The sequence below is a fragment of the Ambystoma mexicanum genome, chromosome 5q (assembly GCF_040938575.1).
Source record: "Ambystoma mexicanum isolate Mex_15411 chromosome 5q, UKY_AmexF1_1, whole genome shotgun sequence".
NCBI lineage: Eukaryota > Metazoa > Chordata > Amphibia > Caudata > Ambystomatidae > Ambystoma > Ambystoma mexicanum.
In genome coordinates this window covers 1,057,195,877-1,057,221,733 of record NC_090933.1, presented here as the reverse complement: position 1 = coordinate 1,057,221,733, position 25,857 = coordinate 1,057,195,877, and the positions used below count along the sequence as shown (strand labels likewise).

General features: G+C 41.6%; 1 protein-coding gene across 2 annotated transcripts in view; it reads right to left on the bottom strand.

Moving 5' to 3' along the window:
• MTBP (MDM2 binding protein) overlaps positions 1-25,857 on the bottom strand; it is a 701,292-nt gene that overhangs the window by 337,087 nt on the left and 338,348 nt on the right. For both annotated transcript variants that reach the window (XM_069621563.1, XM_069621564.1), the window contains exon 13: positions 22,715-22,828. In XM_069621563.1, coding sequence (XP_069477664.1) covers positions 22,715-22,828 — 114 coding nt within the window. The remainder of the gene's footprint in view (positions 1-22,714; positions 22,829-25,857) is intronic.

The following is a 25,857-nucleotide window of genomic DNA, read 5'->3' as shown; positions in this document are numbered from 1 at the left end:
GCTTTTAAAGCTGCTTAACGAGCACACGCCTCGGGTGTGCCGATTGCTGCACCTGCAGCCACAGCTGTTACCTATCCTCCACCCAAACTTGTCCTGCAAGGGTGGAGGTGGAGCAGTGGGCCAGGCATTCTGGGAAGCATAGTCATTTGGTTAAAGAAGCATGCTGGCTGCCAAAAACCTGGAATGGATCCGGAAGGGAAGTAGCCTGGAAAATAGGGATTTAGCGCTCCCACTTCATCACTGCACTGTAGCATAATGTTCGAAGGAAAAGTCCAGTAGGGAATGAACCCCAAATCATGCCCCCAAGTGGTGGGAACGGGAGCGAAGGGAGCGAGTCGTGACAGTGGGAGACGGAGGACATGCCGTTTACTTTTTGGACATCTCTACTGACGCACTACTGAGCACCCTAGTTAGTTTTGTTAGGTAGGAAACCCGATAGAATAGGGATAGAAAGGTTATTTTTCCTATACTTTAAATAAATCACTTGTTGAATATGCTAAAATGTGTCTCTTTCTTCTGACCTACCACAGTCTGCTCAGGGAAGGGTGTAGCCAATATTGAGAGGTTATCACTGATAAAGAATCCATCCAGTTTCATGTCTGCATCATCATCTTACTACTGCTTGAGAATAACATCCTGGTTTGAGGAGGGGGTTTTTGTAGAAGTCTTTTACTTTTAATCCCGCCACAAGATGATACCTCCCAGAACTGAGAGATACTGGAGGTTGATTGGATATTAAGAGTTGTACGAAGGTAGTCTATAGATTAGGGAAAAAGAAAGTGTAGATGTATGGAACACGATGTAAATTCAAAACAGGGTTTTAACAGTCTGGGATGGCATCGGAACGGTAATAAGTCTGCTGTTAAGTGTGCCTGTGAAACAGATTTCCCCTCCTCCTCCGAGAGCCTCAGCATCTCAGGCACAGATATAATATCAAATTGCTACCAGACAAAAGCCAAAGCCTGGGAATCCAGTGCCTTTAGTCCCTTCTTAACAGGACCCTGGTATTGTGCGCAAAGGTGAAGGGGAGGAAGCCAGGAAAGTAAGACTACAAAACAGATTTAGAGGTAAAAATGTGACTGGTGGGCAGCAAAGGGCCCTGAAAAATAAAATCAAACAAACGTGCAGGCAGAAAGAAACGGCCCCAAGGACAAACACGGATCAGTTAATAACAAAAGGAACCAATGTCCTATTGTCCTCACTTTCGCAATGAAGGTTCACCCAAACTTATCTTAAGTATAGTGTCAATTTGGCAGATAGACAGGACCATTAGACAGGGAAGTGCCAGGTCCTACACCCTCCAAAAGGTCTTATTTCAGAAACAAACAGAAGGGGACAGGGGAATCAAGTTTCAGTTTAAAAATACAGAAAAGGCCTGACCCCTTAGAATCAGGTGGCAGACATCAAATAGAGGAACGGATTCAACTGTGTCTAAATAGAAGATAGTTGGAAAGTTGGTTTTGAAAAAAATGGAAACTAATCTAAAGCGGTACCTCTCAACTCCAGCCTTCACTAGTCAAACATGGCAGTGATCATTCTAGTTTGCTTGTGCATGGATCTGTACCCGACTCTGAAGGAGAACCCTACTTCTTTTTATTCCAGTTTATAAAAAAAATATTTTTTACTGACCACAAAAAAGTTTGTACCCCCAAAAGTACCATTTTGCAGTCCAAATGGAGGGTCAGTGGCATACAAAATGGAAAAACACCTCTTCAAATCCTGATATGGTCAGGCACATTGTGAATGTTGTCAAACATTTATAAAAAGTCAAAATAGAAGACAGGAAGCCTTCCTGTTAGACTTCAAAATCTAATTTACTCTCCTGGAAGGCCAGGGGGTGATGGGTGGAGATTTTAACTGAGTTTCCGAACCCCCAAATCGCCAAATCCCATCAACCAACACTGAGAGAAATTGCCTAGGGCCTGGTTCACTTTTTTTAAGCTATGGGAGTGGTGGACTCCTGGAGGGTCTTGCACCCGAAGTAAGGGACTACTCATTCTTCCTGCACGTACAGCTGTAAGTGATTTCAATCCGGCACACGCCCAAGTCAACGCCTAGCATGTAGTGCACAACTGAAATCCTTATTTATTTTTGTCTAAAAGTTCTTTATTCTGAATGATATACCACTCATATCACGCCCTTCTCCTGGAACCCCCCTCCCCGTCACACTGAACCAGGAATCAGGCTGGTTTGCAAAGGTAAAATATGTTTTAATAGGTACACAACAATCACCAATAGGGTGATGTAACACTGAATAATCTCTTTAATACACAAGGAGTAAGTAGTGAGCAAAACACTTCAGAACAGAAAATAATACTTGTGTGGGTTCAGGTCTGATAGCACTGTGGTTAGAGATTCCCCCTGCACACCCCTCAACCCCCAATAGGCAATGTAAAGAGATGGGAGGAGAGAGCAGGTATTCAGGAATGGCAGCATTCAAACAGAATATCAATCCCACTTTCCCCCAGCAAGCACAAGAGAAAAAAACGGAATTGACTGTCAAGCTGTCAGAATGGCTTTTAAAGTGATCTTGGACTGGGCAAAAACACCAAATATGACCAAAATTGCTGACATTGTTATGAATTCTTAAACGAGCCGCTTTGGATAGTTGCACACAAACACAAGCAATGATATAAAGCCAAGAAAATATTTGAAATTTTAAAATTCGAGTCGGAAGCAATAAAAAGCTGTTTTACACATGTAAAAAGTTCCCAAAAACCAAATTTTGCGGCAAACTTTTCACTGCGCGATAATCGTGATAACAGGAGAATCGCATGGATTTGGAATGCGGTTTTAGGTGCGATTGATAGATATGGATGTTAGCTACAAGCAGAAGTTGAAATTTATTTCTAGCACAAAAACTGGGGGAGTTAGACGTTTTAGTAGAGGTCGTTTTTTCGAATAGGCGCAAGAATGGAAAACAGGAATGCACTTTGAAAATGACAAAAGGGTTTCTTACACTAAAGGATGACTATGAACAAAACGAATATCCCACAGGAACACAGTCACTTGATCAGGGTGACTGCCTGCTAAGGAACTCGCCCTCTTCAGATGAGAACAATATCAGCGCAGAGATAGTTTTAACAATACTGGTTATGGAGAAAAGATAGAATGGTTTGGAGAGAGGTTCAGACAATGCAAAGATACTCCTAAAATACCGGTTCTGAATACAAGATAGGATGGGTCTAAGATAGGTCTAAGACTATGCAAAGTACATATGCTAGTAATACAATTCTTCCTATTTATACTCACTGGATAAGTTCTTTTAAATGGGACCGCTAGTTCTGGTCAGGGGATGGGATCTGGTTTAGGGCAGACGGCTTGGCACATCGGACAGGCAGGATCTGCAAGGCGTTCTGGTCACAGCACGGCACAGGACTTGACTGGATCTGCCCTTCTTGGTTCTGAGGATATTTATTTTCAGCAGGCAAGCAGCAACAGTGCAGCCCGGCTGTATTATGATGCTTCCCCTTTAGGCTTGTGGGGTTTTGTTGCTTTTTGCCAAGTTCCTGGAGTCTGGAACAAGGAAGATGTAGAGTTCAGCAGCAGGGTGCTCCGCCAGCATCAGAATAGTGAGTGAATCTGTCATTATGTGTGGTGAGCTGTCTCTATTTATGCTACGATAAAGGAGGAGTGTGGGCCGGTTTAGCCTAAGCTTGCCCCTTTGAAAGGTGATTGGGTCAGAGTCTACTCTCTGTCTTGATAGGAGGAGAGAAACAGTCATCTTTATGGTGCGATTTTATGAGGCTGAGAATTCACCCCTAGCCCCTGGAACACAAAATCTACTTTTGGCAAAATACATATTTCCACAAGTGCAACCTCTCTAAAAATCACATATACAGATTACATATTTTACCTAGCAGCTACTCCTGAAAACCCTGCGGCTGTGGGATCTTGTCTCCGCTTTTCACCGAATTTTGCCCTTTTCACTAGGAACACAATGTCCAATTTCTAAGCATATTTCTTGAAGTGTGTTTGTTTAACATGGGTATAAGTGTATAAAGTTTCACAATTCTAGCGAAATACATTTTGCGTAAAATCATATTTCTTCTTTCTGTCCAGAACATGGCACGCAGTTCTGGCACCTCTTCACCTGTGCAGCCGGAAAGTACATTAACACTTCTGTTATTTTTATGTTTTTCACAATTTTAAATAGTAAATTATCAGTCTTTTTTACAATGTGTCCTTTGTCCTTCTTAAGCAACAAATGGTTGTTTAGCTCCACCCCTTTGGTCTCTCCCTGGAAGCCCAGGAGCCATCCCCCATGTTTGCTCCTTACAGAGGCCATTTACGACCGTCTTCGCACTTCGCATTTCCTGAGCTGGAGCTGGTCATTGTTCCCTTTTGCCTCTGTAGACCTGGTTTTTTCCTGCCCTGTAATTACCACTTCTCCGTGATTTCCGGCTGGGGGAGGGGAAAGACCTTCCTTCTGTGAGAGAACCTGTTATTCAAGTTCTGCAGCTTTCCGCCAGGTTGAAATTAATTGTTAAATTCTGTGGCCTTTTTCCTTAGCACAAAACAAACTTGTTGTATCAAATCACAGCTAGAATTCTCATGCAGGATTTTAAACCATGGGATCAAAACAATTACAATATGGGTTACTATCAGTAACCCATACTCTTAGATTGCAAACATTTTATTTCAGTTTATACAAGTTTAATCAGGCAGGCCCCTGACGGCTGTCATCCCAGCAGTCCTCTGCTACACAGAGATTTTTGACAGATCAACAGACAGGCCACTTTTGCTGTGAAACTCTTTATGCTTTTGTCTTTTTAGGAACTTGTAAGCTCACTATGGTTTCTTAAACTAAGTGAATTGTAGCACCCAGCAAGAATATGGGATATTTGAAAGTATTCTGTACCGGCATTCTGACATTTCAGCAACAAAGAAAATGATGATTTAAAGCAAGATTTGGGGTTTCATTTAGCAAAGCACTGCTTTTTCCTTCTGCACTCTACTTTCAATTGTTTTGGGGACCAGTGACACATTCCGGTAGTAAGAGTTCTGTTCCACCAATGACAACATGCGTGGCAGATTGGGCAGCCATCCTTTTGTGCATTGAAAAGCGAAATTTTCAGGGGTTTTGGCGCGCACAAGGGTTTTGCGGCCATTTTGCTGTTTCTGATCCCATCATAACAAAGTGATGAAGCATAGCAGAGCAAAAGTGGGTCAAAACATCCCACACAGCGCACATCCCCCCCCCCCATCAACCTTATGCTGTCCAGCCCTCAACTGCTAAAATACACTGACAAGGTAGCGATTAAAACAAAGGTAATTTCAGATCACGCCCCAGTCATCCTTCCAGCCTGAATTCACAACCCGGACCCCCTGGCTAAACCTGGTGGTCCCTTTATAACCAGATTCTAAATGACATGGCAACCAGGGACAACCTAAGTAAAGCCATTCATAATTACTTTAAAGAGAACCGAGATGGGCCCACTTTGGCTGCCACCAGATGGGAGGCAATGAAAGAAGTTATCAGAGGATAATTCATTGCCCAAGCAGCAGCTTACTGAAAACACAGAAGCCAAAATAAAGAATTATTAGAAAACGAATTAGATGCTGTGGAAAGGAATCACAAAAAGGGTTGGTCTCCCAAGGCAGCACGATCCCTGCGTATTGCGCACAACAAACTGGAAGCCCATTATGCAGAAGAGACTGCCCAAACTCTTATAAAAACTAAAAGTTATTATGCCCATGGCAATAAGGCCAATATATTCCTGGTCAAGAAGCTAGCGAAAACCCGAACAACAAACCAGATAATAGGCTTAAAAGATTCCTATGGATCCACTCGAAACTCTGAGGAAGCCAAGCTACATCTAGCAACAGCACACTTAGAAGACACCATGTCAGCCACCCCCAGATCCTTGCCTCAACAGAAATACATTGAGGAAGCTGCATTCCCGACTCCCTCAGAAATAGATAGGGACTCCGTGGAACTAACTATCACCATAGAAGAAGTTGAGACAGTTATTAACTCTTTAAAAGCTAGACTGCCTGGCCCGATTGTTTCTCCCCTAAATTCTACAAACCTTTTAGGACCTCCCTTGTTGACCTGCTAACAGAGCTCCTAAACTCATTTAGGGAGTTGGGTACCACAACCCCCTCAATGCAAGAATCCACCACGATCCTACTGTTCAAACCAGGGAAAGACCCAAGAGAATGCACCTCATACAGGCCGATCTCGCTTCTTAATATAGACGCAAGCATTTACTCAAGGTGCTGGCTAATAGAATCTCAAGGGTCCTCCCTAATATTATTAACTCCGATCAAACAGGCTTTATATTGGGAAGGCGCACTGGAGACATTATTCAATGGGCCATCAATCTAATAGAAGTGGCTACATTGGAACACCAGGACCTAGCCTGATTGACCCTGGAGGCAACTACAGCATACGATAAGGAGGATTGGTCCTTTATGCGCTAGACTCTTGAAGCATTTCGTTTCGGCCCCCTTTTCCGCACAATGCTCCTGGCTAACTACAGGTCCCCAAAAACAATCCTGAAGATGAAACAGAAGGCATCGACCCCAATCCCACTCTCATGCGGCACGACACAGGGTTGTCTGCTTTTCCTGTTAATCTTTGCTCGAATTATGGACACAACGGATTCGGAACAACACAGCCATTGAAGGAGTACAAATAAAAGATGATCATAAAGTATTGTTGTACGCAGACTATGTAATGCTCTTACTCACCAATAGCCAATTGTCGCTGCCAGAGGCACTGACAGAGCTAGACTATTTTGAAAAAACCACAGGCGTTGCAATTAACTATGCCAAATCAGGGTCCCTAGGGGTGGGAATGTCTACCAACTAGAATGGAGCACTAACTCGACAAAATACCTCGGAGTACACATAGTGGCATACCCTAAAAGCTTATATGCAGCTAACTCCCCCCCCCCTTCAGTGATCTAAAGTTAGACCGTAAAAGGTGGACAGCTCAAGAGATCTCACAGATGGGAAGAGTCACGGCGTGCAAGATTAACCTCCTACCCATATTCCTATATCTATTTTCAGGTCCCCCAGTAGAAATCCCTCTAAAGCTCCTTCTCCAGCTCCAGAGACATATCTCCTGGTTAATTTGGAAAGGGGAGAAAAGCACCGATCTCCCAAAAAGTCATGACAGGTGCTGCCAAATGGGGTGGAATGGGCGTCCCCAATCGCTGCTGCTAGTATGTGGCAGCACAACTGGCAACCATCCCTGCATGGTCAGAAATGACACACACATTGAACAAGTCAGTTATCTCCCCCCGCCCCCAGCTGTGCGCCCTACTTCACATATTGCTGGCTGCACGCAAAGACTGGGAATCAATCATCTCTTCCACCAAGATGACCCTGCAAACCTGGGATTGGGCCTTTAAAAAATAAAAAAAAAGGGTCTCCCAAGGGCATGAGCCCAAGTTCGCCAGTCCTCCGAAACCCGACTTCACCCCAGGCCTACATTTGGCTAATTTCTAGAAATGGAGACAGGAAGGGGTGTGGGGGGGGCTTTTGGCTAAAGACTATCTCTCAACTTTCCGAGGAAGGCTCTCCACTCACCTTTGAGAAATGCAAAACCAAATTCACCCTCTCGGAAACAGTTTCTCTTAAGCACAGATCCGACACCGGATCTACCAGCCATCCACTAGACAAGGAGGTCACAAGAGCGCTCAACTCCTTAGAACTAACGTGCCAAGAGGCCCCCTGACATGGACTCATCAAGAGACTCTACAAATTACTTCAAGGGGATATCAAAGCACTATGACCCACATACATGTCCCAATGGTCATAGTGCTTTGTATGTGGGTCATAGTGCTTTGATATCCCCTTGAAGTAATTTGTAGACTTAGGGCATACTATAGACGACCAACAGTGGGTGGACATCTGGTCCAGGAACAACTCAGCCTCCAGATGTGTCAGCAATAAGGAATGTGCTTTGAAGCTACTATATCGCTGGTATTATCCCCCTCCCCGTATGCTTACAACACTTCAAGAACTCACTAGCTCCGAGGTGTTGGAGGAAATGCGGGGCCCTTGGAACCTATTTACGTATGTGGTGGGAATGTCCACGAACGCACGCCTTCTGGGAGGAAACACTCAATCTGATTGAGGCTATCACTCAGACTGCCATTAGACCCTGAGGTAATCCTACTAGGAACCCCCCATCAGGAAGCCTACCCTAAGACCGGACCCACAGCCAAGCTACTCACCCAGCTCCTCCTGGACGCAAAAATCACCCTCGCCCGCACCTGGAAAGCCTAAGTGGGCCCACAACTAACTATGTGGTGGGTCAAGGTCTGGGATATCCTCGTTGAGGAGAAAGTCATGGCGGCAAAGGAAGGTTCAGTTCACTGAAGCTTGGGCCCCATTCCTGGAGTATGATCAGGCCTTTCCAGTGCCGACTTTCCAACCGAGTTTGACAAAACTCTTCCTGCACCCCTAATAGCAGTTCCAAAGCAGCACTACATACCAAAGGGCTGAGGGAATCGCAGCACTACGAGGGGGGTTGAAGAGTGGTTGGATACCAACTCTCCATGCTTTGCTGCTATTATGTCCCAACAATGTATGTTTACTATTCTGAAACCGATTTAAATAAAGTTGTTAAAAAAAAAGTAAAATAGGATTGAAACAGGCACACAGTTACAATAATTTGCCACGCATAGGTCTTTACTGACAGAACGCAGAGGGAACTGGATTTACAAAGTTGAAGTAAAAAATGGAGCACAATCTTCCACAAGCAATGCCAAGTGCTCTCTTATGGCCTGAACTTATGTCAGCAAGTCAACCAATCATTTACTAAATGCAGAGAATGACAGAGCTGTAAGCGTCCCTCAGTGCACCTACTCAGTGCTGGGGAGTAAGTGAAAAGGGAGTCAAGTCATACTGTGTTCTAAAGGTTCCACACACAACCCTTATGAGTGAACTCCTTGTAGCTAGTGGGGCACTTGGGCAGCATATGGCACACAAAGCGACAAGTTGAAGGAGGTTGGGGTAGTCTTACTGTAGATGGACACAAAACTTTTCTCCCACTGCACAGGGGTAAGAACACAGCACGTCCCAAGTTAACATCATAAGTGAATATATAATTATAGCCATGGACTAAGAACCAAAAACTGGCTGGAGACTAGATAGGATGTATTGTGTTATATCAGGCCCTTTTCCTAAATACCTAATAAGTTAAAAATAAAGCATACATACATAATTATGGAAAAGGTGGAGGCTAAGAGGGGATTGTGTGGCTGAAGATAAGGCGATTATTAGATTAAATGGAATCCTACAGATCTAGGTTTTTAGTCAAGGTCAGTAGGCTGTAGAATTCCACTGAAACTTTCAAGCGTTTCGACTCACTGCCTGCTCATATTTTCCTTTTTATGGAGTATAATGTAAACTAACATTTCATTTGAATTAAAAGTTATGATATAAGCACGATTTAGTGTTTATGCAAAAAGGAAGAGCTTCAACTTGTCATCTGATAACTGTATCTAGCCCATATGTGCCTTGCCATTTGATAACTGTATCTAGCCCATATGTGCCTTGCCATTTGATAACTGCATTTAGCACCTATATGCCTGGCCATTTGATATCTGCATTTAGCCCGTATGTGTAGTTGATATCCACACTACTCGCGCTATGTGTTGTGCCTTTGGTTGCTTAGAGACCACTGTGTTATTGTGTTGTTCCTTATGGTCGCCAGAGACTACTATGCAACTGTGTTGTGCCTTATGGCAGCTTAGAGACCACTCAGTTATTGTGTTGTGCCTTATGGTCGCTTAGAGACCACTGTGCTATTGTGTTGTCTAACCCACATAGCATCCCAGCTCTCGTTGTCCTATCTTAATATGTACACCGCCCACACACTGTACATCCTGATAGGTTTAGTCTACATCTTAGTTACTAGCAGTATTGCCTACCTCGTGCCCATAGGGCAACCCAACAGCCATATCATGGAACTAAGGCACACCACCACACACGCTACTCCCCCCAAAAAGCCCGATATCATACTCAGGCAGCACAGGCTCAGAAAACGCACATTCCCTTTAGCATTCCTCTCCACACCCATGCAGGTAACACTTAGGCACTCACGCCTAGGTTCACGCACTCACACCAAGACCGCCATACACTTACAAACAAGCGCCTAAACAGGGCTTCGACATTCGCTCCTCCCAGACATCACATGAGTAATAAGCCTACTCACACTACCAAAAAGCTCATTCCAATTACCAACCTCAAGCCACCACAATCAAAAAAGCTCCAACACCTTAAATGTGCTCTAGTAAATGTTCGCTCACTCAACGCCCACGCTTAAGAAGTCAATGATATTATTACCAGCCAAGACTTAGATATGTTAGCCATAACAGAAACATGGTTGCATTCTGCCTCTGGCCCTACTATCAGTTTAGCTGTACCGTTAGGTTACTCGATCTTAAGACAGGACAGATTAGCTAAAACGGGAGGTGGGGGTCGCATTAATTTTTAAAGACACTCTAGCCTTAAAACAGACTCCCACCACCGGGGAAGACACCACTGACATCCTTTCAGCCAAACTCACCCTCTCCCCTAAAGATACAGTAAACATTCATGTCATATATAGACCTCCAGGCCCTGTGAATAACTTCACAGGCATAGTCAACCATCTCCTTGGAAAAAATATCAAACAAACTTCCAAAACACTGCTTCTAGGAGATCTTAACCTTGGATACAATGACAAACTTGACAAAGCAGCTACCACTCTTGCCAGAAACCTCACAGATCTAGGATTCACACAGATAGTTACTTCCCCGACCCATAATAAAGGCTGTATCTTAGATTGGGTGGCAGATCACAACTGTGGCTCCACCCTCAACTCCATCAAAGCCCTTCCATGGTCTGTTTACAACTGCCTTCAATTCTGCATCCCCCATATCCTTATACTCCAAACCACTTATACCCGCACCGGCCAAGCTAGCCAGAAGTGCAAAAAAACTTACAGCAGACAATATACGTCCCTTTCTCAACAACCCCTGCCTAGGCACCTCCTTTCTCCTCTGACCCCAACATTCTAGCAGAGATCTTCAAAGACACCCTCACCCATGCCATCAACGCCGCAGCTCCTCTTGAAAACAAAAAAGAAAAAAAATCGTTCCACTCCAACTCATGGTTCACGGAGGACTTATTAAATCTACGCCAATGCAAGCGCCAAGCCCTCAAAACATGGCAGGCCAATCCCTGTGATGCCACCAAAGTAGACTTTCTTTGTTTTTCCAAAAAAAACAAAAGTGCCATATTTAAGGTGAAGTCAGAAACCGACAATAAACGTATCCTGGAGGCCAACTCCCACTCAAAAGAGCTTTTCACCATCTTTAAAGAGCTCACCGTCCCCCCAATCTGTACAGATGAGATTGTTAAGGATGAAGTCTGGTGCAATAGCATCCAAACAGCGATGCTAAAAAAAATAGACCTTCAAAATAAAATAGCAGAACACTTCATGGCTCTGCACCCCCAACAGACCCTCTCCATCAATACCGCTAAAGATAAGCACACCTCCAAATTCAATGTTTCTCCAATCACCGAATCAGATGCTCTCCACATCCTCAAACAGCTCAAACCATCTCAATGTAAAGGCGATATATGCCCCCCCCCCAACATCATTATAGAGTGTGCGGTACCCCTCACACCGATCATCATAGCATTCATCAACACCTCATTCAAGACAGGCAAAGTCCCTGACAGCCTTAAAGAGGCGTGGGTGCACCCGCTCTTAAAGAAACCAACACTGGACCCTACCCAACCTAACAACTACCGTCCCATTACAACGGTTCCATTTCTTCTAAAAATCTTAGATAAAGCTGCACACATGCAGATACAGTCCTACCTGGAAAACAACGCTGTCGTAGGTAAAAGGCAGTCCGGATTCCGCAAAGGCCATGGCACTGAAACCGCTTTACTAGATATGAAGAACCAAATTACCCTAATTTTAGATAAAGGCAAGCCGGCCCTTCTGCTCCTCCTAGACCTCTCGGCGGCATTTGATTTAGTCGATCATGCCATCCTCACGAACCATTTCTCCAAACAAGCCACAAACTGGATCACCTCCTTCCTCGAAGGAAAAGTGATATAAGTGTTTTCCAATAGAGCTAACGCAGAGCCTACCACCATCAGGTATGGAGTCCCTCAGGGCTCATGTACGGCCCCTACCCTCTATAATCTTTTTACCAAACCTCTCTTTGATAAACTGGACGCACTTGGGATCACATACACCAACTACGCTGACGAAACCCAAGTACTCCTCCCGCTCTCAGGACTCTACCATCAGGACTCGGCCACCCTCCAGAATATATACGCCACCATCCAAGCATGGATGGCCACGAACGGCCTATGTCTTAACAGAGATAAGACCGAAATTCTCATCCTTGGTCAAAAATCCACTCTCACGAACCTCGACCCACTCTACACCAACTTCTGTATAGACAATTGTGTCATCCCAGTTCTACCTTCTGTTAAAACACTAGGAGTCCACATTGACGCCTCACTCTCCATGGACAAGCAAGTCAACTCAATTGTTTCTGCCTTCGCCCTGAGCACTAAGCTCATTAATGCCATCAAACCTTTCCTAACCAAAGATAATTGCCTTTCTATTGCCAGAGCCACCATTGGAGCCAAACTAGATTATTGTAATGCACTATTGGCTGGCACCTCCAACTCCAATCTCAATAAACTCCAAACAACACAGAATAATGCACTAAGAGCAGCTCTCAATATACCAAAAAGGGACCACATCGCGCAAGCCAGAAAGGCAGCACACTGGCTACCTGTCGGAGCGCATTACATTCAAAATACCTCCCACCGCACACAAATGTATCAACCTGTCTGCACCCTCATACCGGTCTGATACGCTAGCCAGAGCTCACTCCACCAGACCAACTAGGCAATGCCACACCAACCAACTTAGGGTCCCATGCATCAAACGAGCTAGAGCAGGTGGAATAAGTTTCCCCTACATTGCCCCTAAGCTATGGAACACACTACCTAGCACGCTCAGAGCAGAAACCTCGCTCACTGCCTTCCGATAAAAACTGAAAACCACCTTGTTTAACTAATTCCTCTTCCTTCGTGTTGTGTACTCTCTCCTCCTCCTCTCCTGTAACTACTATTCTCTTGCAACTAAGTAATGACATCAATGTATGTACAACAAGTAATTTTCATATCTGTAACAAGCGCCACGATGCCCTCTGGGCTGCCTGTACGCTAAACAAATGCGAATAAATAAATACTGGTCATGTTTGAGGCCCTACTGCTGCAAGTGCCAGTTTCTCCTAGGAACTAGATCAGCGCTGTATCAAACTCATACAGTGGTCAAGACAATAGGTCTGGCTTTGCATATTACATTTTAACAAAAGCATTTAAAAAGCTAGACCTACGGGCTTCCCCACTGAGTGGGTTTGATACTGCTCTGACCGATCGCAAAAGGAGCAGCAGGCACTTCACGAAAATAATTATTTCAGCAGTAGGACCCCCAAACCAGGATGTGTTGTACACAGAACAGTTTAGTGCGGCATGGGCTCAAATTCAAATGAAAGGGAACCAGGGGTTATGGGGAAGGGGTCAAGGGTAAGCAAGGGAGCAATTTACTGTTCCTTGCACATTTACTTCAGGCATAATACTATAATGCACATGTACACATTGATTTAGCTAAAATGACACGATTTATGGACATGTGCAAATCTTGTGTTGAAATTCTGGTCTCCAAATTCAGTAGTTCTGCCACTAGAACACATCTCCCGCAAAGTCCATGTAAACAACTCCTATGTTCACGAAGAAAGAATTATTAATATGAGGTGAGATTGGTCAATCAAGTAAGGGAAGTTTCAAAATGAATAATAATATTAAAGGACAAGACCTCGAACGAAATCCTATAAACTGCCAATGTGAAAGTGATAATACAGGTATTCTGTTTTTCGTGCATTAATTCATAAGGCAAAGGTTCTCGCTCAGCTTAACCACATAACATGTATGTAGTTTGCCTATAAAATGGCAGTCAGTGGCACCCAAACAAGTTAATGCACCCACTGCTAAGGTCTCTGTGCAACCTGTGGGTCATTCTTTTAAGTCCCACAAAATTAGGATCATTGTTTTCGGTTGGAACAGCATCTGTTAAAAGCTATAAAGGTCCATGGGGCTAAAGAAGCAAACCGCTTGCCCAACAGGGATTAATGAAAGATGCAGAACATAGTGACATTACCACAGTCATGAATCACATAATTTAGCTGTACTTTTAACAGCCCCAACCCCAAGGCAGCCACAAATGCCTGGTAAATTCCTATTGAATTTGACAGAGATACATTTCACATTTGTGCATTCAAAATTATTTGCTTTGACACTTTTTCAAGGGCAAGAGAATATAGAGACTTTTATTGAACCCTTTGAGATTCCATCACATGGTTAAAATTGCCTTTTTCTGCAAGCCACAAAGGCTTGGTGCATATTTTCTATGCTAAAAGCACAAATTAGAATTTGACAGCCAAAATGACTCATTTCAGACTTGTCCTGTTTACAATCATTTTTGAAACAAATGCTCTGTGGTCTGCCACAATGAATCTGCAGCAGTTTCCTCAGTTATTAACTTGCATTATTATAAAAATATAGTCACTGAATGCACAGACATTAAAAAAAAAAAACAATATTGGCTAGTTGTATTTTCAAAAGATTTAATTTTGCACGCTGCAAAAAGAATGAAAAATTAAAAAGCACACAGCATGGACTGCAATCATGATGGCGGTTTTAGAAAAACGTGTAGTTTGTTTGAATGCGCCAAACGACAAGTTTCTTTATATAAATCTGTAACAAGTTGTATTCAATGTCAATTGCAACTTGTAATGTCCAATTATTAAAGTTCACGTCTTTCAAAATAAATAATAATCTTCTCAGTCTCTTTCATGTTGGTGAAACAACAATACTTTTTTTACTGTTTGTTTCTCAATTATCCTCACTGAGTTTCCTTTTTGTTTTTTAAAATATCTGTATATGCCTCTTTGTACTTCTACACGTGATTCACCAACTTTTACGGTGGATCTCCATGAGGATTTCAATATCTATTAAAAGTGGAACAGATTTAAAGAAACAAATTCAATCATCTGCTCCACAATTTTTAAAGTTCCTAGTCTGTTTGTAACAGTGTCAAAGATGGACATTAAGGTGTTCCATAAACCTCATTTAGAATCGTTTACATTTCACTGTGGTGAAACACGTGTTTAGGTATAAAGAGGTACACACAGATTTAAAAAACAAAAACGAAACTCAATGAGGATAATTGAGAAAGAGATACAAACAGGCATTAAACATACAAAACTCAATGAGGATAATCGAGAACAGTAAAATGAGTGTTGCTGTTTCACCAACACAAAATTATTATTCATTTTGAAAGACGTGAACTTGGAAAATTGGACATTAAAAGTTTCAATTGACAATGAAGACAGTGTGTTACTGATTTATATAAAGAAACTTGTCTGGAGCAAACAAACTACAAGTTTATTTTATATTATTGTACTTTTGGGCAAAAACAAAAGTTGTGGATGTAAGGGAAGTGACACAACCCACTCAATTCAAAAGGGATATCACCCAGAGAGAACAGTGAATACCTGCACACACTTATGAGTGAATCATTTCATGTTCAAGTTCTTTCAGGCCTTTATCCCACTTTATAGAAACATAATGGCAAATAATTCTGAAACTAGAGACTCAGAGGCAGAAGAATTATTTATGAACACTGCAACAACTGACCGTAATATAGCCAAAAAGGCAACATTGTCAATCAAATAATTGTTTAGCAAATTTGAGGCTCTATCAAAGAAGGAGCTTTTATAATGGTGGAAAATCAAAACACTAAACATTTACATGTATGTAGGATGCATACCAAGGGGGCTAAGGATCTGTATGTTCCCAACATGTGAGGATGAAGATAAAACAGCACTAAATGAATGGGAAATATTTTTTTTAAACTCGTACCTCAATGGAAATGATGGAAAGAGTAATCAAGCAATCAACAAAGGTTCATGAACGTACTCTGATGAACATACAAGTAAAATATTAAATTGAACCTTACATTTACTGGAAACAATAAATAAAAATGTACTGGAAATAACAATAAATATCAGATTTTAGATGAATTCCTACAGCATTTCACAAAGAATCTAAAATACAAAAAACAGAAAAAAGTCAAGAGGGATGAACAAGATTATAACAAAAGAATCTACACCTTTCAAAAGGAATATTATTCAAAATACAACAGAAAACCTGTACAAAAACTAGTAAAAGCACCAATTGTAATACTGTGATCTCCATCTTCAGAGGTGGAATTGCCAGAAAGCAGTGACATAGAATGAGATCAAACTCAAAAATCCATTGACGGTACAACAGAATGTCCTTTTTTAGAAGAATTCAAAAGGCACAAGCAAAACAGCCGAGGACCAACATACAACATAGGGAGATTTCCAAGAGGACCAAATACCATGGTTACTCCCATAAACGTAGAAGAGGCAAAAGAGCTGGGAAAACATGCATAAGAACATGACAAGATTACAAGGAATGAGATCGTACAAGACCTAGCGATTAACTTATCTAAAAAGATCCTTTCAACTGAGCTAATTTCAGGACTCAACAAAGGTCTCATTTAGTTCAACGAACACCATGAACTATATGCAAACAAATAGACATTTACAAGTTCTGCAGCTGGCAGAAACTAAAAAAATACTTTGAAACAAGTATTTCATTTGACAAACCACAGGAACCTAAACCAATAGCGTCTGGATTAACTACAGACTTAACTGAAAAAACAATCACCTTATTGAATCTAGAAGGGATCGATAAAGATTATAATTTTGAACGTATCATATCAGAGCAAGACAGACACAAACATTACAAAACAAAGCATATTAAAACCAAAATCAAAATGTATTCCACATTTGGCAGAATATAATGCAATTGATCTCTTCAATCAATCTGCGTGACAAGATCTAAGGCAGAATTATCAGCTCGCAGCCTTTCAAAAATAAAAAGTCCAATCTTACATATGAGGAAAGAAAATCTCTACAAGATCTAAAAGCAAACACGGATATTATAGTCACAGTGCAGACAAAGGAACCAAGATTGTATTGATTAACAAACAGAACTACATCCAAGAGGCCAAAAAACAACTTAACAATCAATCAGAGCTATCAAAAGTTGTATTCAAATCCACCAACCAAGGTATTTGAAGACTGGCAAAGACTTATTAAAATTGACACACAATAGGTCTACTTAATGATGATGAATTAAACTATATAAACATCCAACAACCAATTATGGCAACAATATATTTTCTTTTGAAAATTCTTAAATCATTCAACAAATTCCCATCATGTAGACCCATCATCAATGGGATCGGATCCATTACACAAAGAATATCGGAATACATAGACATTTAGCAAAATGCCCTTGCACAGAATTTAGCATCATATATAAAAGGACACTAAGCACGAAATCCAACTGAAGCTGAAATGTGGCAAGAAAACGACCTATTTGTGACAATGGTTGAAACATCCCTATAAATATGCATATAACATGACACTGGACTAAAAACGACAGAATATTTCTTGAAATCCAGGTCAGTTTCATATCTTGAACAAAACAAGATGCTACTAGAAATGCTAAACGTTACCCTAAACAACGTTTTCATCTTTATTGATCAAGTATACTGCCAAAAACAGGATACAGCGATGGTAGCTATATATGCTCCATCCTATGCCAACCTCTTTATGAGGAACTTTGAATTAGAATACACATGGGTTCATCCAGCATTCACTGATAGAGAGAACAGTATTTATTGGGGATGATACATAGATGACATTTTGCTAATCTGGATTGGAGACTATAAATCATTGAAAGAATACACAGACTCTCAAAATGAACACATACATTTTCTTGATTTTTAAATATATGTCCAGGATGATAAAATTAGCACCGCCATTTATCAGAAACCCACACCTGGAAACAGCATCTTGCATGCGGAGAGCAATCATCCGCAACATATAATAAAGAATATCCCATATGGTGACTTTTCAAGTATAAAAAGAAATGATAGTACATAAAAAGAATATTTGAAGTATGGACAAAAATGTATGGATAGTTTTTTTATTTTTTAAAAGGATACTAAAAAAATATATTGCAGAGAGCAAAGAAGCAAACCAACAATAAAGACAGGGCATTGCTTCTAGTGGACAAACCAACGAAAATGGATACATTCCAAAGGAATCAAACCAAGATTATTTACCATGCATCGTACGGAGCATTTCAAATAAAGAAAAATACTAAAAAAACACTGCCGAATCTTGCAGCTAGATGGAACAATTTCAAAACATCTGGAGGAGAAACCAACAATCACCTTCAGAAAAGCAGCAACTTTGAAAACAAGTCTCAGTCCCAGCTTCTTAGAATCAGACAAATTGCAAAAAAAATGAACATTATTTTTACATTGGCAATTACCTGCAATAAGAGGAAACCACAAATGTGGTCAATGCAAACTATGTCCTCAAATCATGGATAACGGAACAAAAAATGAAATGTTTAATTAATTGCAAAAAACTAAATACATTGTTTACAGCATGAAATGCCATTGCCATATATGGCATATGGGAAACACCAAAAGAAGGATAAAGATCAGGATTTTGGAACACATGCAGGCAATTAAGAACGCAGATGAGAAATACCCTATGGCTATAAACTACCAGAAAGAGCATTTGGGACAACCAACTGAAAGTTTTAAAATCATGGGCCTGGCAACTGTTCAATCATCAAAAAGAGGAGGAAACAAAGAATTAAAACTGTGACAAGAAGAAGCATATATGGATAGATGCTACTCCGGACTGAACCTGGACAATGAACTTTGGTCATATCTTTGATTCTGCAATCAACTACACCAATATATCCTTCATGATCAAAGTCTTGCAGGTCCAATATGATCTCAAATGTTGGGAAACTGTTAATGTAACAAGACATCTGATGTAGACTATGCAAAACATTGTACTATAGTGTGGCATGTGAAATCTGTTGACCAAATAGTTTTTGTAAACTTCGAATTAGATTGATTAATTAGCATAATAGTGAAGGGCATATGGGTAAAAACATAACCTTACAAATAGATATCTGCATAAATGCAGACATCAAGGAATCCAACAAAAACATGTTTTGACCAAATGTTGCCGATTGATATAGTCGCGTAGACCACTGATCTACAGCGGCACCTTATTAATCTAAATTTGTCATATTGGCACCTTAAAATCCAAATCTGTAATTGGTGCATACAAAATGGCCACCAGCAAAAATATCTGGTCACGCCTTATCTATAGATATCTGAACAAATGCAGATGTCAAGGAACGAAACAATACTTTTTGGACAATTTCTGCCAATTGATATAGCTGTAGACCACCAATCTACGGGGGCACATTGTTTATGAATTAAAGTTTGTTATATTAGCACAAAAAATGGCTGTCGGCTAAAATGGGCAGTTACATCATCACGTGTTCACGTGTGAACGTTATGACGTCACGTCATAAATATAGATGGCTGGCATCTTGAAATGCGGGAAACCACGCTGAATGTGAAATATAGCTGTACTGGACAATTGAATCCAGCACTCTTGGCTCAAATTTAAGGTAAGATTCAAAACAAAGAACGGTGAAAAGCTCCAATTAACACATTTTAGTTGGAGTTGAGCCAGTTTAATCACTGAACTCGCATTGAGTTGCAGAACCAAGATAGACACATAGATGGAACCAATCCATTTACTGAGAGAGATACAACTTTTAGCAAAAATGATCAGCAGAGAAACCATATCAATGAATCATACCAATCAAAGGGAGGCATGAGTAATGTTGAAAGGCCATTTTTGAATATACTGGGTCTAACTATTACCGTAGCAAATATGCAATGTGGTGTAAATTAAAAGTGACAAGACCTTAAATATTGCCACAGTGAAATGTATTAGATTATGAATGACATTTATAGAACACCATAATGTCCTACTTTGCTACTGTTGTAATGAGACTAGGAACTTAATTTTTTTGGAGCAAATGATAGAATGTATTTCTTTAAATCTGTTCCACTTTTAATAGATATTGAAATCCTCCTGAAGATCCACCGTAAAAGGTGGTGAAACACGTGTAGAGGTACAGAGGTACAAAGAGGCATAAACCGATCTAAAAAACAAAAAGGAAACTCAATGACGATAATTGAGAAAGAGATGTGGAAAAAGGGGTGGAACGTATTAAGTGGAGCAGAAGGACTAATACTAAAAAATATTTTTAAAAAAAATAAATAAATAAAAACAAAAAAACAAAAAAAAAAACAAAAAAAAAACAGCTATTGGGCCAGCTGGGATGCAGTTTCCAAAACACAGCAGGAGGCTACATTCGTGTTGATCCTAAGGAGCAGAGCCAGAAGGACCAATTATTTCACAAGACTTGACCTACCTCGGTAAGGAAGTGAGCAGATTTAATTAATAGGCTAAGAGGTAATTCTAGTGCTTGGCCCTAAACATTGGGCTTTTCCAGTTTTTAAATTACAAAATTGGTCTGTCGTGTAAACCAGAATCAAACGACTTTCAGATGTCTTTGTCCTGAGACCGCAAACTGCACCTGGGGCTATTTGGGGGCTGAAATACCCAATTTTGTCAACATATATTTCTCTTTTCAATGGTTGCACCATTAAGAGAAAACATGATGTAGTTTTGTTAGGTTAGCCATTCGATTCTCCCCGTTCTGGTGGAACACAGCGCTTAGGGTGGTACCTAGTTTCGGCAGTGACCATTTATAGCCTGTGTTGCCCCTCGTACTTCTTTGGGCTGGAAAAGAGGAGCCAGCAAAGCACAGAGGAAGGGTGGGAGGAATCCTTACAGGCAAATGTTAAATGCTTCACCTATAGGTTCCTAATTCACGGGTGATGACTGGTTTTAGGTTGTTCTTAGTAAACTGCACATAGACGACATGGACTTTTGACCGTTTTTAAACCTTTCAAACTAATGGGTCATCCAGGTCTGCATAATCCTACCTGTCCCTTGGGTTGCCAATCCACTGTAGCACAATTGTGAGTATGATTTTAAAAACTTTACTGGGCTACAATGGACAGACAGACACCTACTCAACTACTTTGTCAGTATTGGGAACAGTATATTGATTGACTATTCAATTTGTAATGCTCATATTATCTCTAAAAGAGAATAAATATACATACGTTCTAAATAAGAGTGAAAGCATGTGATGTGTTTCTATTAGCAAGTTTAAAAAACAATATATTGAAGTGCAAAGAATTGCTGCTTTAGAAATAGAATTGTGTAGGGATGCTATTGATGGCACCTAATGTTTATCATACACACTAGGGTAACAATAATTGGTACATAGATAACCTAAGCGGTAGACCCACAACAATATGGCTGTCCAACCGGATGCCTGGTCAGGTGCTGAGGCAGAGGTAGTAGTTTCTCATGCATTAAAGCACAGAGGCCCACATTTCTCTCCAGAGTCTTTCTTCAGGCACAGCAGTATTCTATGTCGTAAAACCTGCCACAGCCCCAGGCAGGCATTTAGTCAGCCTTTGGGGTGAAGGCTACATTCTGGCATTCAGGGCATGATGTAAATCATGACAGATAGGGCATAGGGGTAAAGTAGCACATGCAGAGTGAGCTAACTTGCTGTTCACAGATGCAAACATTAATGGCAGAAACAGCTTTTAATTTTTCCAAAAACAATAAAATGAGCACCAAAAAGTGAAGCCAGTATAACCTCCACCGTCAGCCATTTTAGACCACAGAACCATAAAAAGCGGAAGAGCCATTATTATTTATGGACTATACATTGATGAAGCAGAATTATTTTAAAAATAGAATGTATGGTAAATGCCAAGTCAAATGTAAAAATGAAAAGTCTGCAAAAACAGTTTGCTGGAGGTGCTAAAGTGAGAAAACTGGAGCTTATTCGTCTATTATTGATGGTGTGTCCATCATAATCCTTCTTTCCCCTTTAAAGTATGTAGAACCTGGGCCTTCTTGCCACGATAGGTCTCAACATGATTGCATTTGTAATGTGCCACAGAGATGTTATACATAAGTATGCAATGTTTACATGCCTCCAAGGTTTAAATGCCACAAAGTCCAGCTTTGCGAATGGACCCTTTGCAGTGCGCGAACTATATCTGATCAATATTTTAGCAAAGCCTGCTTACTAATCCTGTACTTCAAATGTACCTTTCCCCACCCCACCAAAAATTATACCTTTCCCGACCCCCAATTGATACGAAACTGGGAATGTTTATAATTTGTCATTGAACCCCAATGCGATGAAACATTCCTACTAGATTTGATTAAGCATCCTAATAAAGAGACAGACCAAAGAGGCCTCTTAGGCCCTACGGACATCTGCATATATGCAATTCATTTATCCTCATTATTGGTGGGGAACTGGCACAACGCAGAGTCGTTTATTTTGGGTGCCATAAGAGTAAAGCCACAATTCTGATTACTTGGTGTTGTAAGGATTCTTCGGCAGAACTATGACCACATCTTTCCAGTCATTTAAGTGAACCGAGCATTCCAACCTGCAGCTGCTTAGCTCATTTGGCAAGCCTTAGTTTGAGATTGTAGTCTTATTCCCAATGCTTTCAAAATGCCAAGGCTTATCATATTTTTACTAGACTAAATGAGAATGCAAATTTAGTATAAAATGTACTTACTCAGAAATTCTTTCAATGCAGACGCCTGAGCATGAACCAGTTGTTTCTCTCTCTGAAGTATATAATCTCCATTAAAACATGGAACTGATGTGATCATATCAGTTTCGTTGTAGCCTACATAGAATGAAACAAGACATTCAAATAGATTTAAAATAGATCAAAAAAGTAAACTAACCTTACATTTCATAGTTCACTTCAAGTCAGAAGTCAAACAATCATCAACAGTGGGGCAGGAATAACAAACGCATAGGTTCATTATAGTTCACTGATCCTCAAACTTTACTCTAGCTTAATCTCACCAACACTATCTTTGCTAGCGGTCCTTTCTGCTATTACAAAGAAACGTCTCATGCTGTACTCATTCTAGGCATCATGCCTGCAAGGCTAAGTAATGAAGTTTGAAAAGTTCTACTTTGACATTAGAGTAGAAGCAAGGCTTTCATACCTGACAATGTCCTTTTACAGTTAAAATGTAGGACTACAAATCCCAGAATTTCAAGAATTTCAGAATTTAAAGAAAATTGATTGCTTGCTCACCCAAAGCTCTGTAGAAGATTTCACACAGACACTGAGGGTAAATTTCATATTTCCTAAGTGAGTACTCAAGAAAGCTCCAGTTAATTTAGTCAAACTCTTTCAGTATCTCTTTTGCAAAAACGATTATCCCCTAACCAGAACATGCACCCAAGCAAATCATTCTCCCTCTGCATCCCCTGCATCCCTTACTACCTGTGTTTGTAGCATCTCTTTCTCATCTCTTGCTTTCCCCTTGCTCACTTTCTCTCCTCCAGCAGTCCACGGTCTGGATACTGCTGGTAATGGCACAGTACCCCACTCCACAGAAACGCCTCTGTGTTCTGAAACTACCATCTTCTTATTTCCTGAGTACTCAAAAAAGCTCCAGTTAATTTTGTTAGAATTTCTGTGTACCACTAAATTGCGCTGATGAAACAGCACATCTACATCTGCACACAGAGCACAGAAGGGAACCCCTTTACATAGTTGTCGTTCTACCTTCACGGTACCAAGCTTTTTTCAATTCTACCATACTAGTTTGCACTCTCCACTCCCTTACCTTCTGTTACCAAAAACAAAACACTTTTACACAGTCTGTTCTTGACTACGGCACTCTTAGATCAGGCTTGGAAGTAAGGAATTTGTCCAGTGGTCGACTCTGCCTTCCAAGCCAAAAAGCCTTGACTTGTATGCAGGTTTCTCCCATTCATTCCAGCCTAGTTGTCAGTCACCCAGCAGGATGGCAGTCCTTGCCGGACAGTCAAACGCCCAATCACATAGGAGTGCATTCCTGTCTCCTAGCAGATTAAGCACAGGGAGTTTCGGGAACACCTCCCCCGCTTGCTGCCCCCGCCAGACACCCTGGAGCCAGAGGCGGTCTTTGTATTTCCCTTGTGAATCCTGCCAAAGACAAAACAAACAGAGGGACCAAACCTGGTTTGACGCGCAGAGTAAATCTCAAGAATGACCTTTCCACAAAGAAATGGTGAAAAAAGAAGACTGGGCCATTTTGACCAAAATTGCACCCTTAGGTGTTTTACTGCAGCTGTGCACGCAGCCCGCGGTAAAAGCACACCTCAGCAGTTAAAAGTAAGCCACTGCCACCAGCCATTCAACAAGGAAAGGGCAACATAAAGAAATTACATGACAACCTAGAAAAAGGGGATACTAAGTAACCCCTCCAGCACCCTATTGTAAGATAGTGTGTGCTGGGTCTAGAAAGTTACAAATGGAACTAAAGTCAATTTCACTTCACTGCTCATGGAAACAGTAGTTCATCCAAGAGAATGTATTTAAACCTTTGGGAAATCTGAAAGACTTCCCTGTGCCACTGCACTGAAGGTGCAGTGTGAAATGTAAAGATGATGCCTATGGAGTTTGTCAGACGCCATACTCAACAGAAACACAGAGTTCAAATCACATTAAAAATGCATGAGAGTGTGCGAAAAAAGTGTCACACTCTCTCCAGGTTAAACATTAAAAGTCCTAAAATCCAGCAAAGTTGCTCGGGGTCTCTAAGGTAGAGAGGAATTAGCACATTTCTGCAAATTCTCCCTAACACACTTTCACTTACAAACTGTATTTCTCCTCTAAACCAATCACTGCACTCTGGGTCATACTGCCCCCAGTCAATGACTGCCCTCTCCCGAACCCCTCCTCTGGCAGCCATCTTCAGATTTGGTAAGTTTAGTGGCAGGATAACCAAGAAGAGCCGCAGAGGGGAAGGAGGGAGGGTTTGCATGTGAATCCATGCCAGACCCATTCTGGAGAACAATAGTTACAGGCAAGTAACTTGCTCCTTCTCCAGCATGGGGGCGGCATGGGTTCACATGCTCATAAATAAAGAATACATAGCAGTATAACATTACACAACCACAGGAGGTGGCAAGGCTCTACAGAAGCAATTACTCTTACCTCCGGAACAGGCTCACCTTCAAGCGAACAGGTTGCATAGCACTGCTTCGCCAACCCTGTTCTCCTCTCTGGAATCCCTGTCGACGCAGTAGAATCTCATGAAGGTGTGCATGGACCTCCACGTAGCAGCCCTGCAGATGTCCAGCAGGGGCACAACAGACAGGAACGCCGTTGTTGCAGCGATCGCTCTGGTGGAATGGCCGAGCAGCAGTCGGTTTGTCAACCGATGACAGTGTGTGATGCAGCCAGAAAGCCACCTTGAGATGCAAGCCTTGGACAAGGCCTTCCCATGGTTCACAGGACCAAAGTTCACGAACAGTTGAGACGTCTTCCAAAAACTCTTCCTGGGTGCCACGTAGAACTTCAGACCACGAGCAACGTTCAGCGAGTGCAAAGTCCTTTCAGCCGGCGACAAAGGTTTCGGAAAGAACACAGGCAACACCAAAGTCTTGTTGAGGTGGAATTCCGACTGAACCTTTGGCATGAAGGAGGGGTGTGTCCGTAGCACCACACTATTCGTGAAAAGTCAGATATTGCTGTTTGCAGGATAGGGCCTGGATCTCCCTCACCCTCCTGGCGGAAGTGATGGCCACAAGGAAAGTCGTTTTCAGTGAGTGGAACTTCAGAGGAGCCTGATGCATAGGCTCGAAGGGACACCCCCCCCCCCCCCATGAGCCTCGACAGGATCAAAACAGTTCTTTGAGGAACCCCTT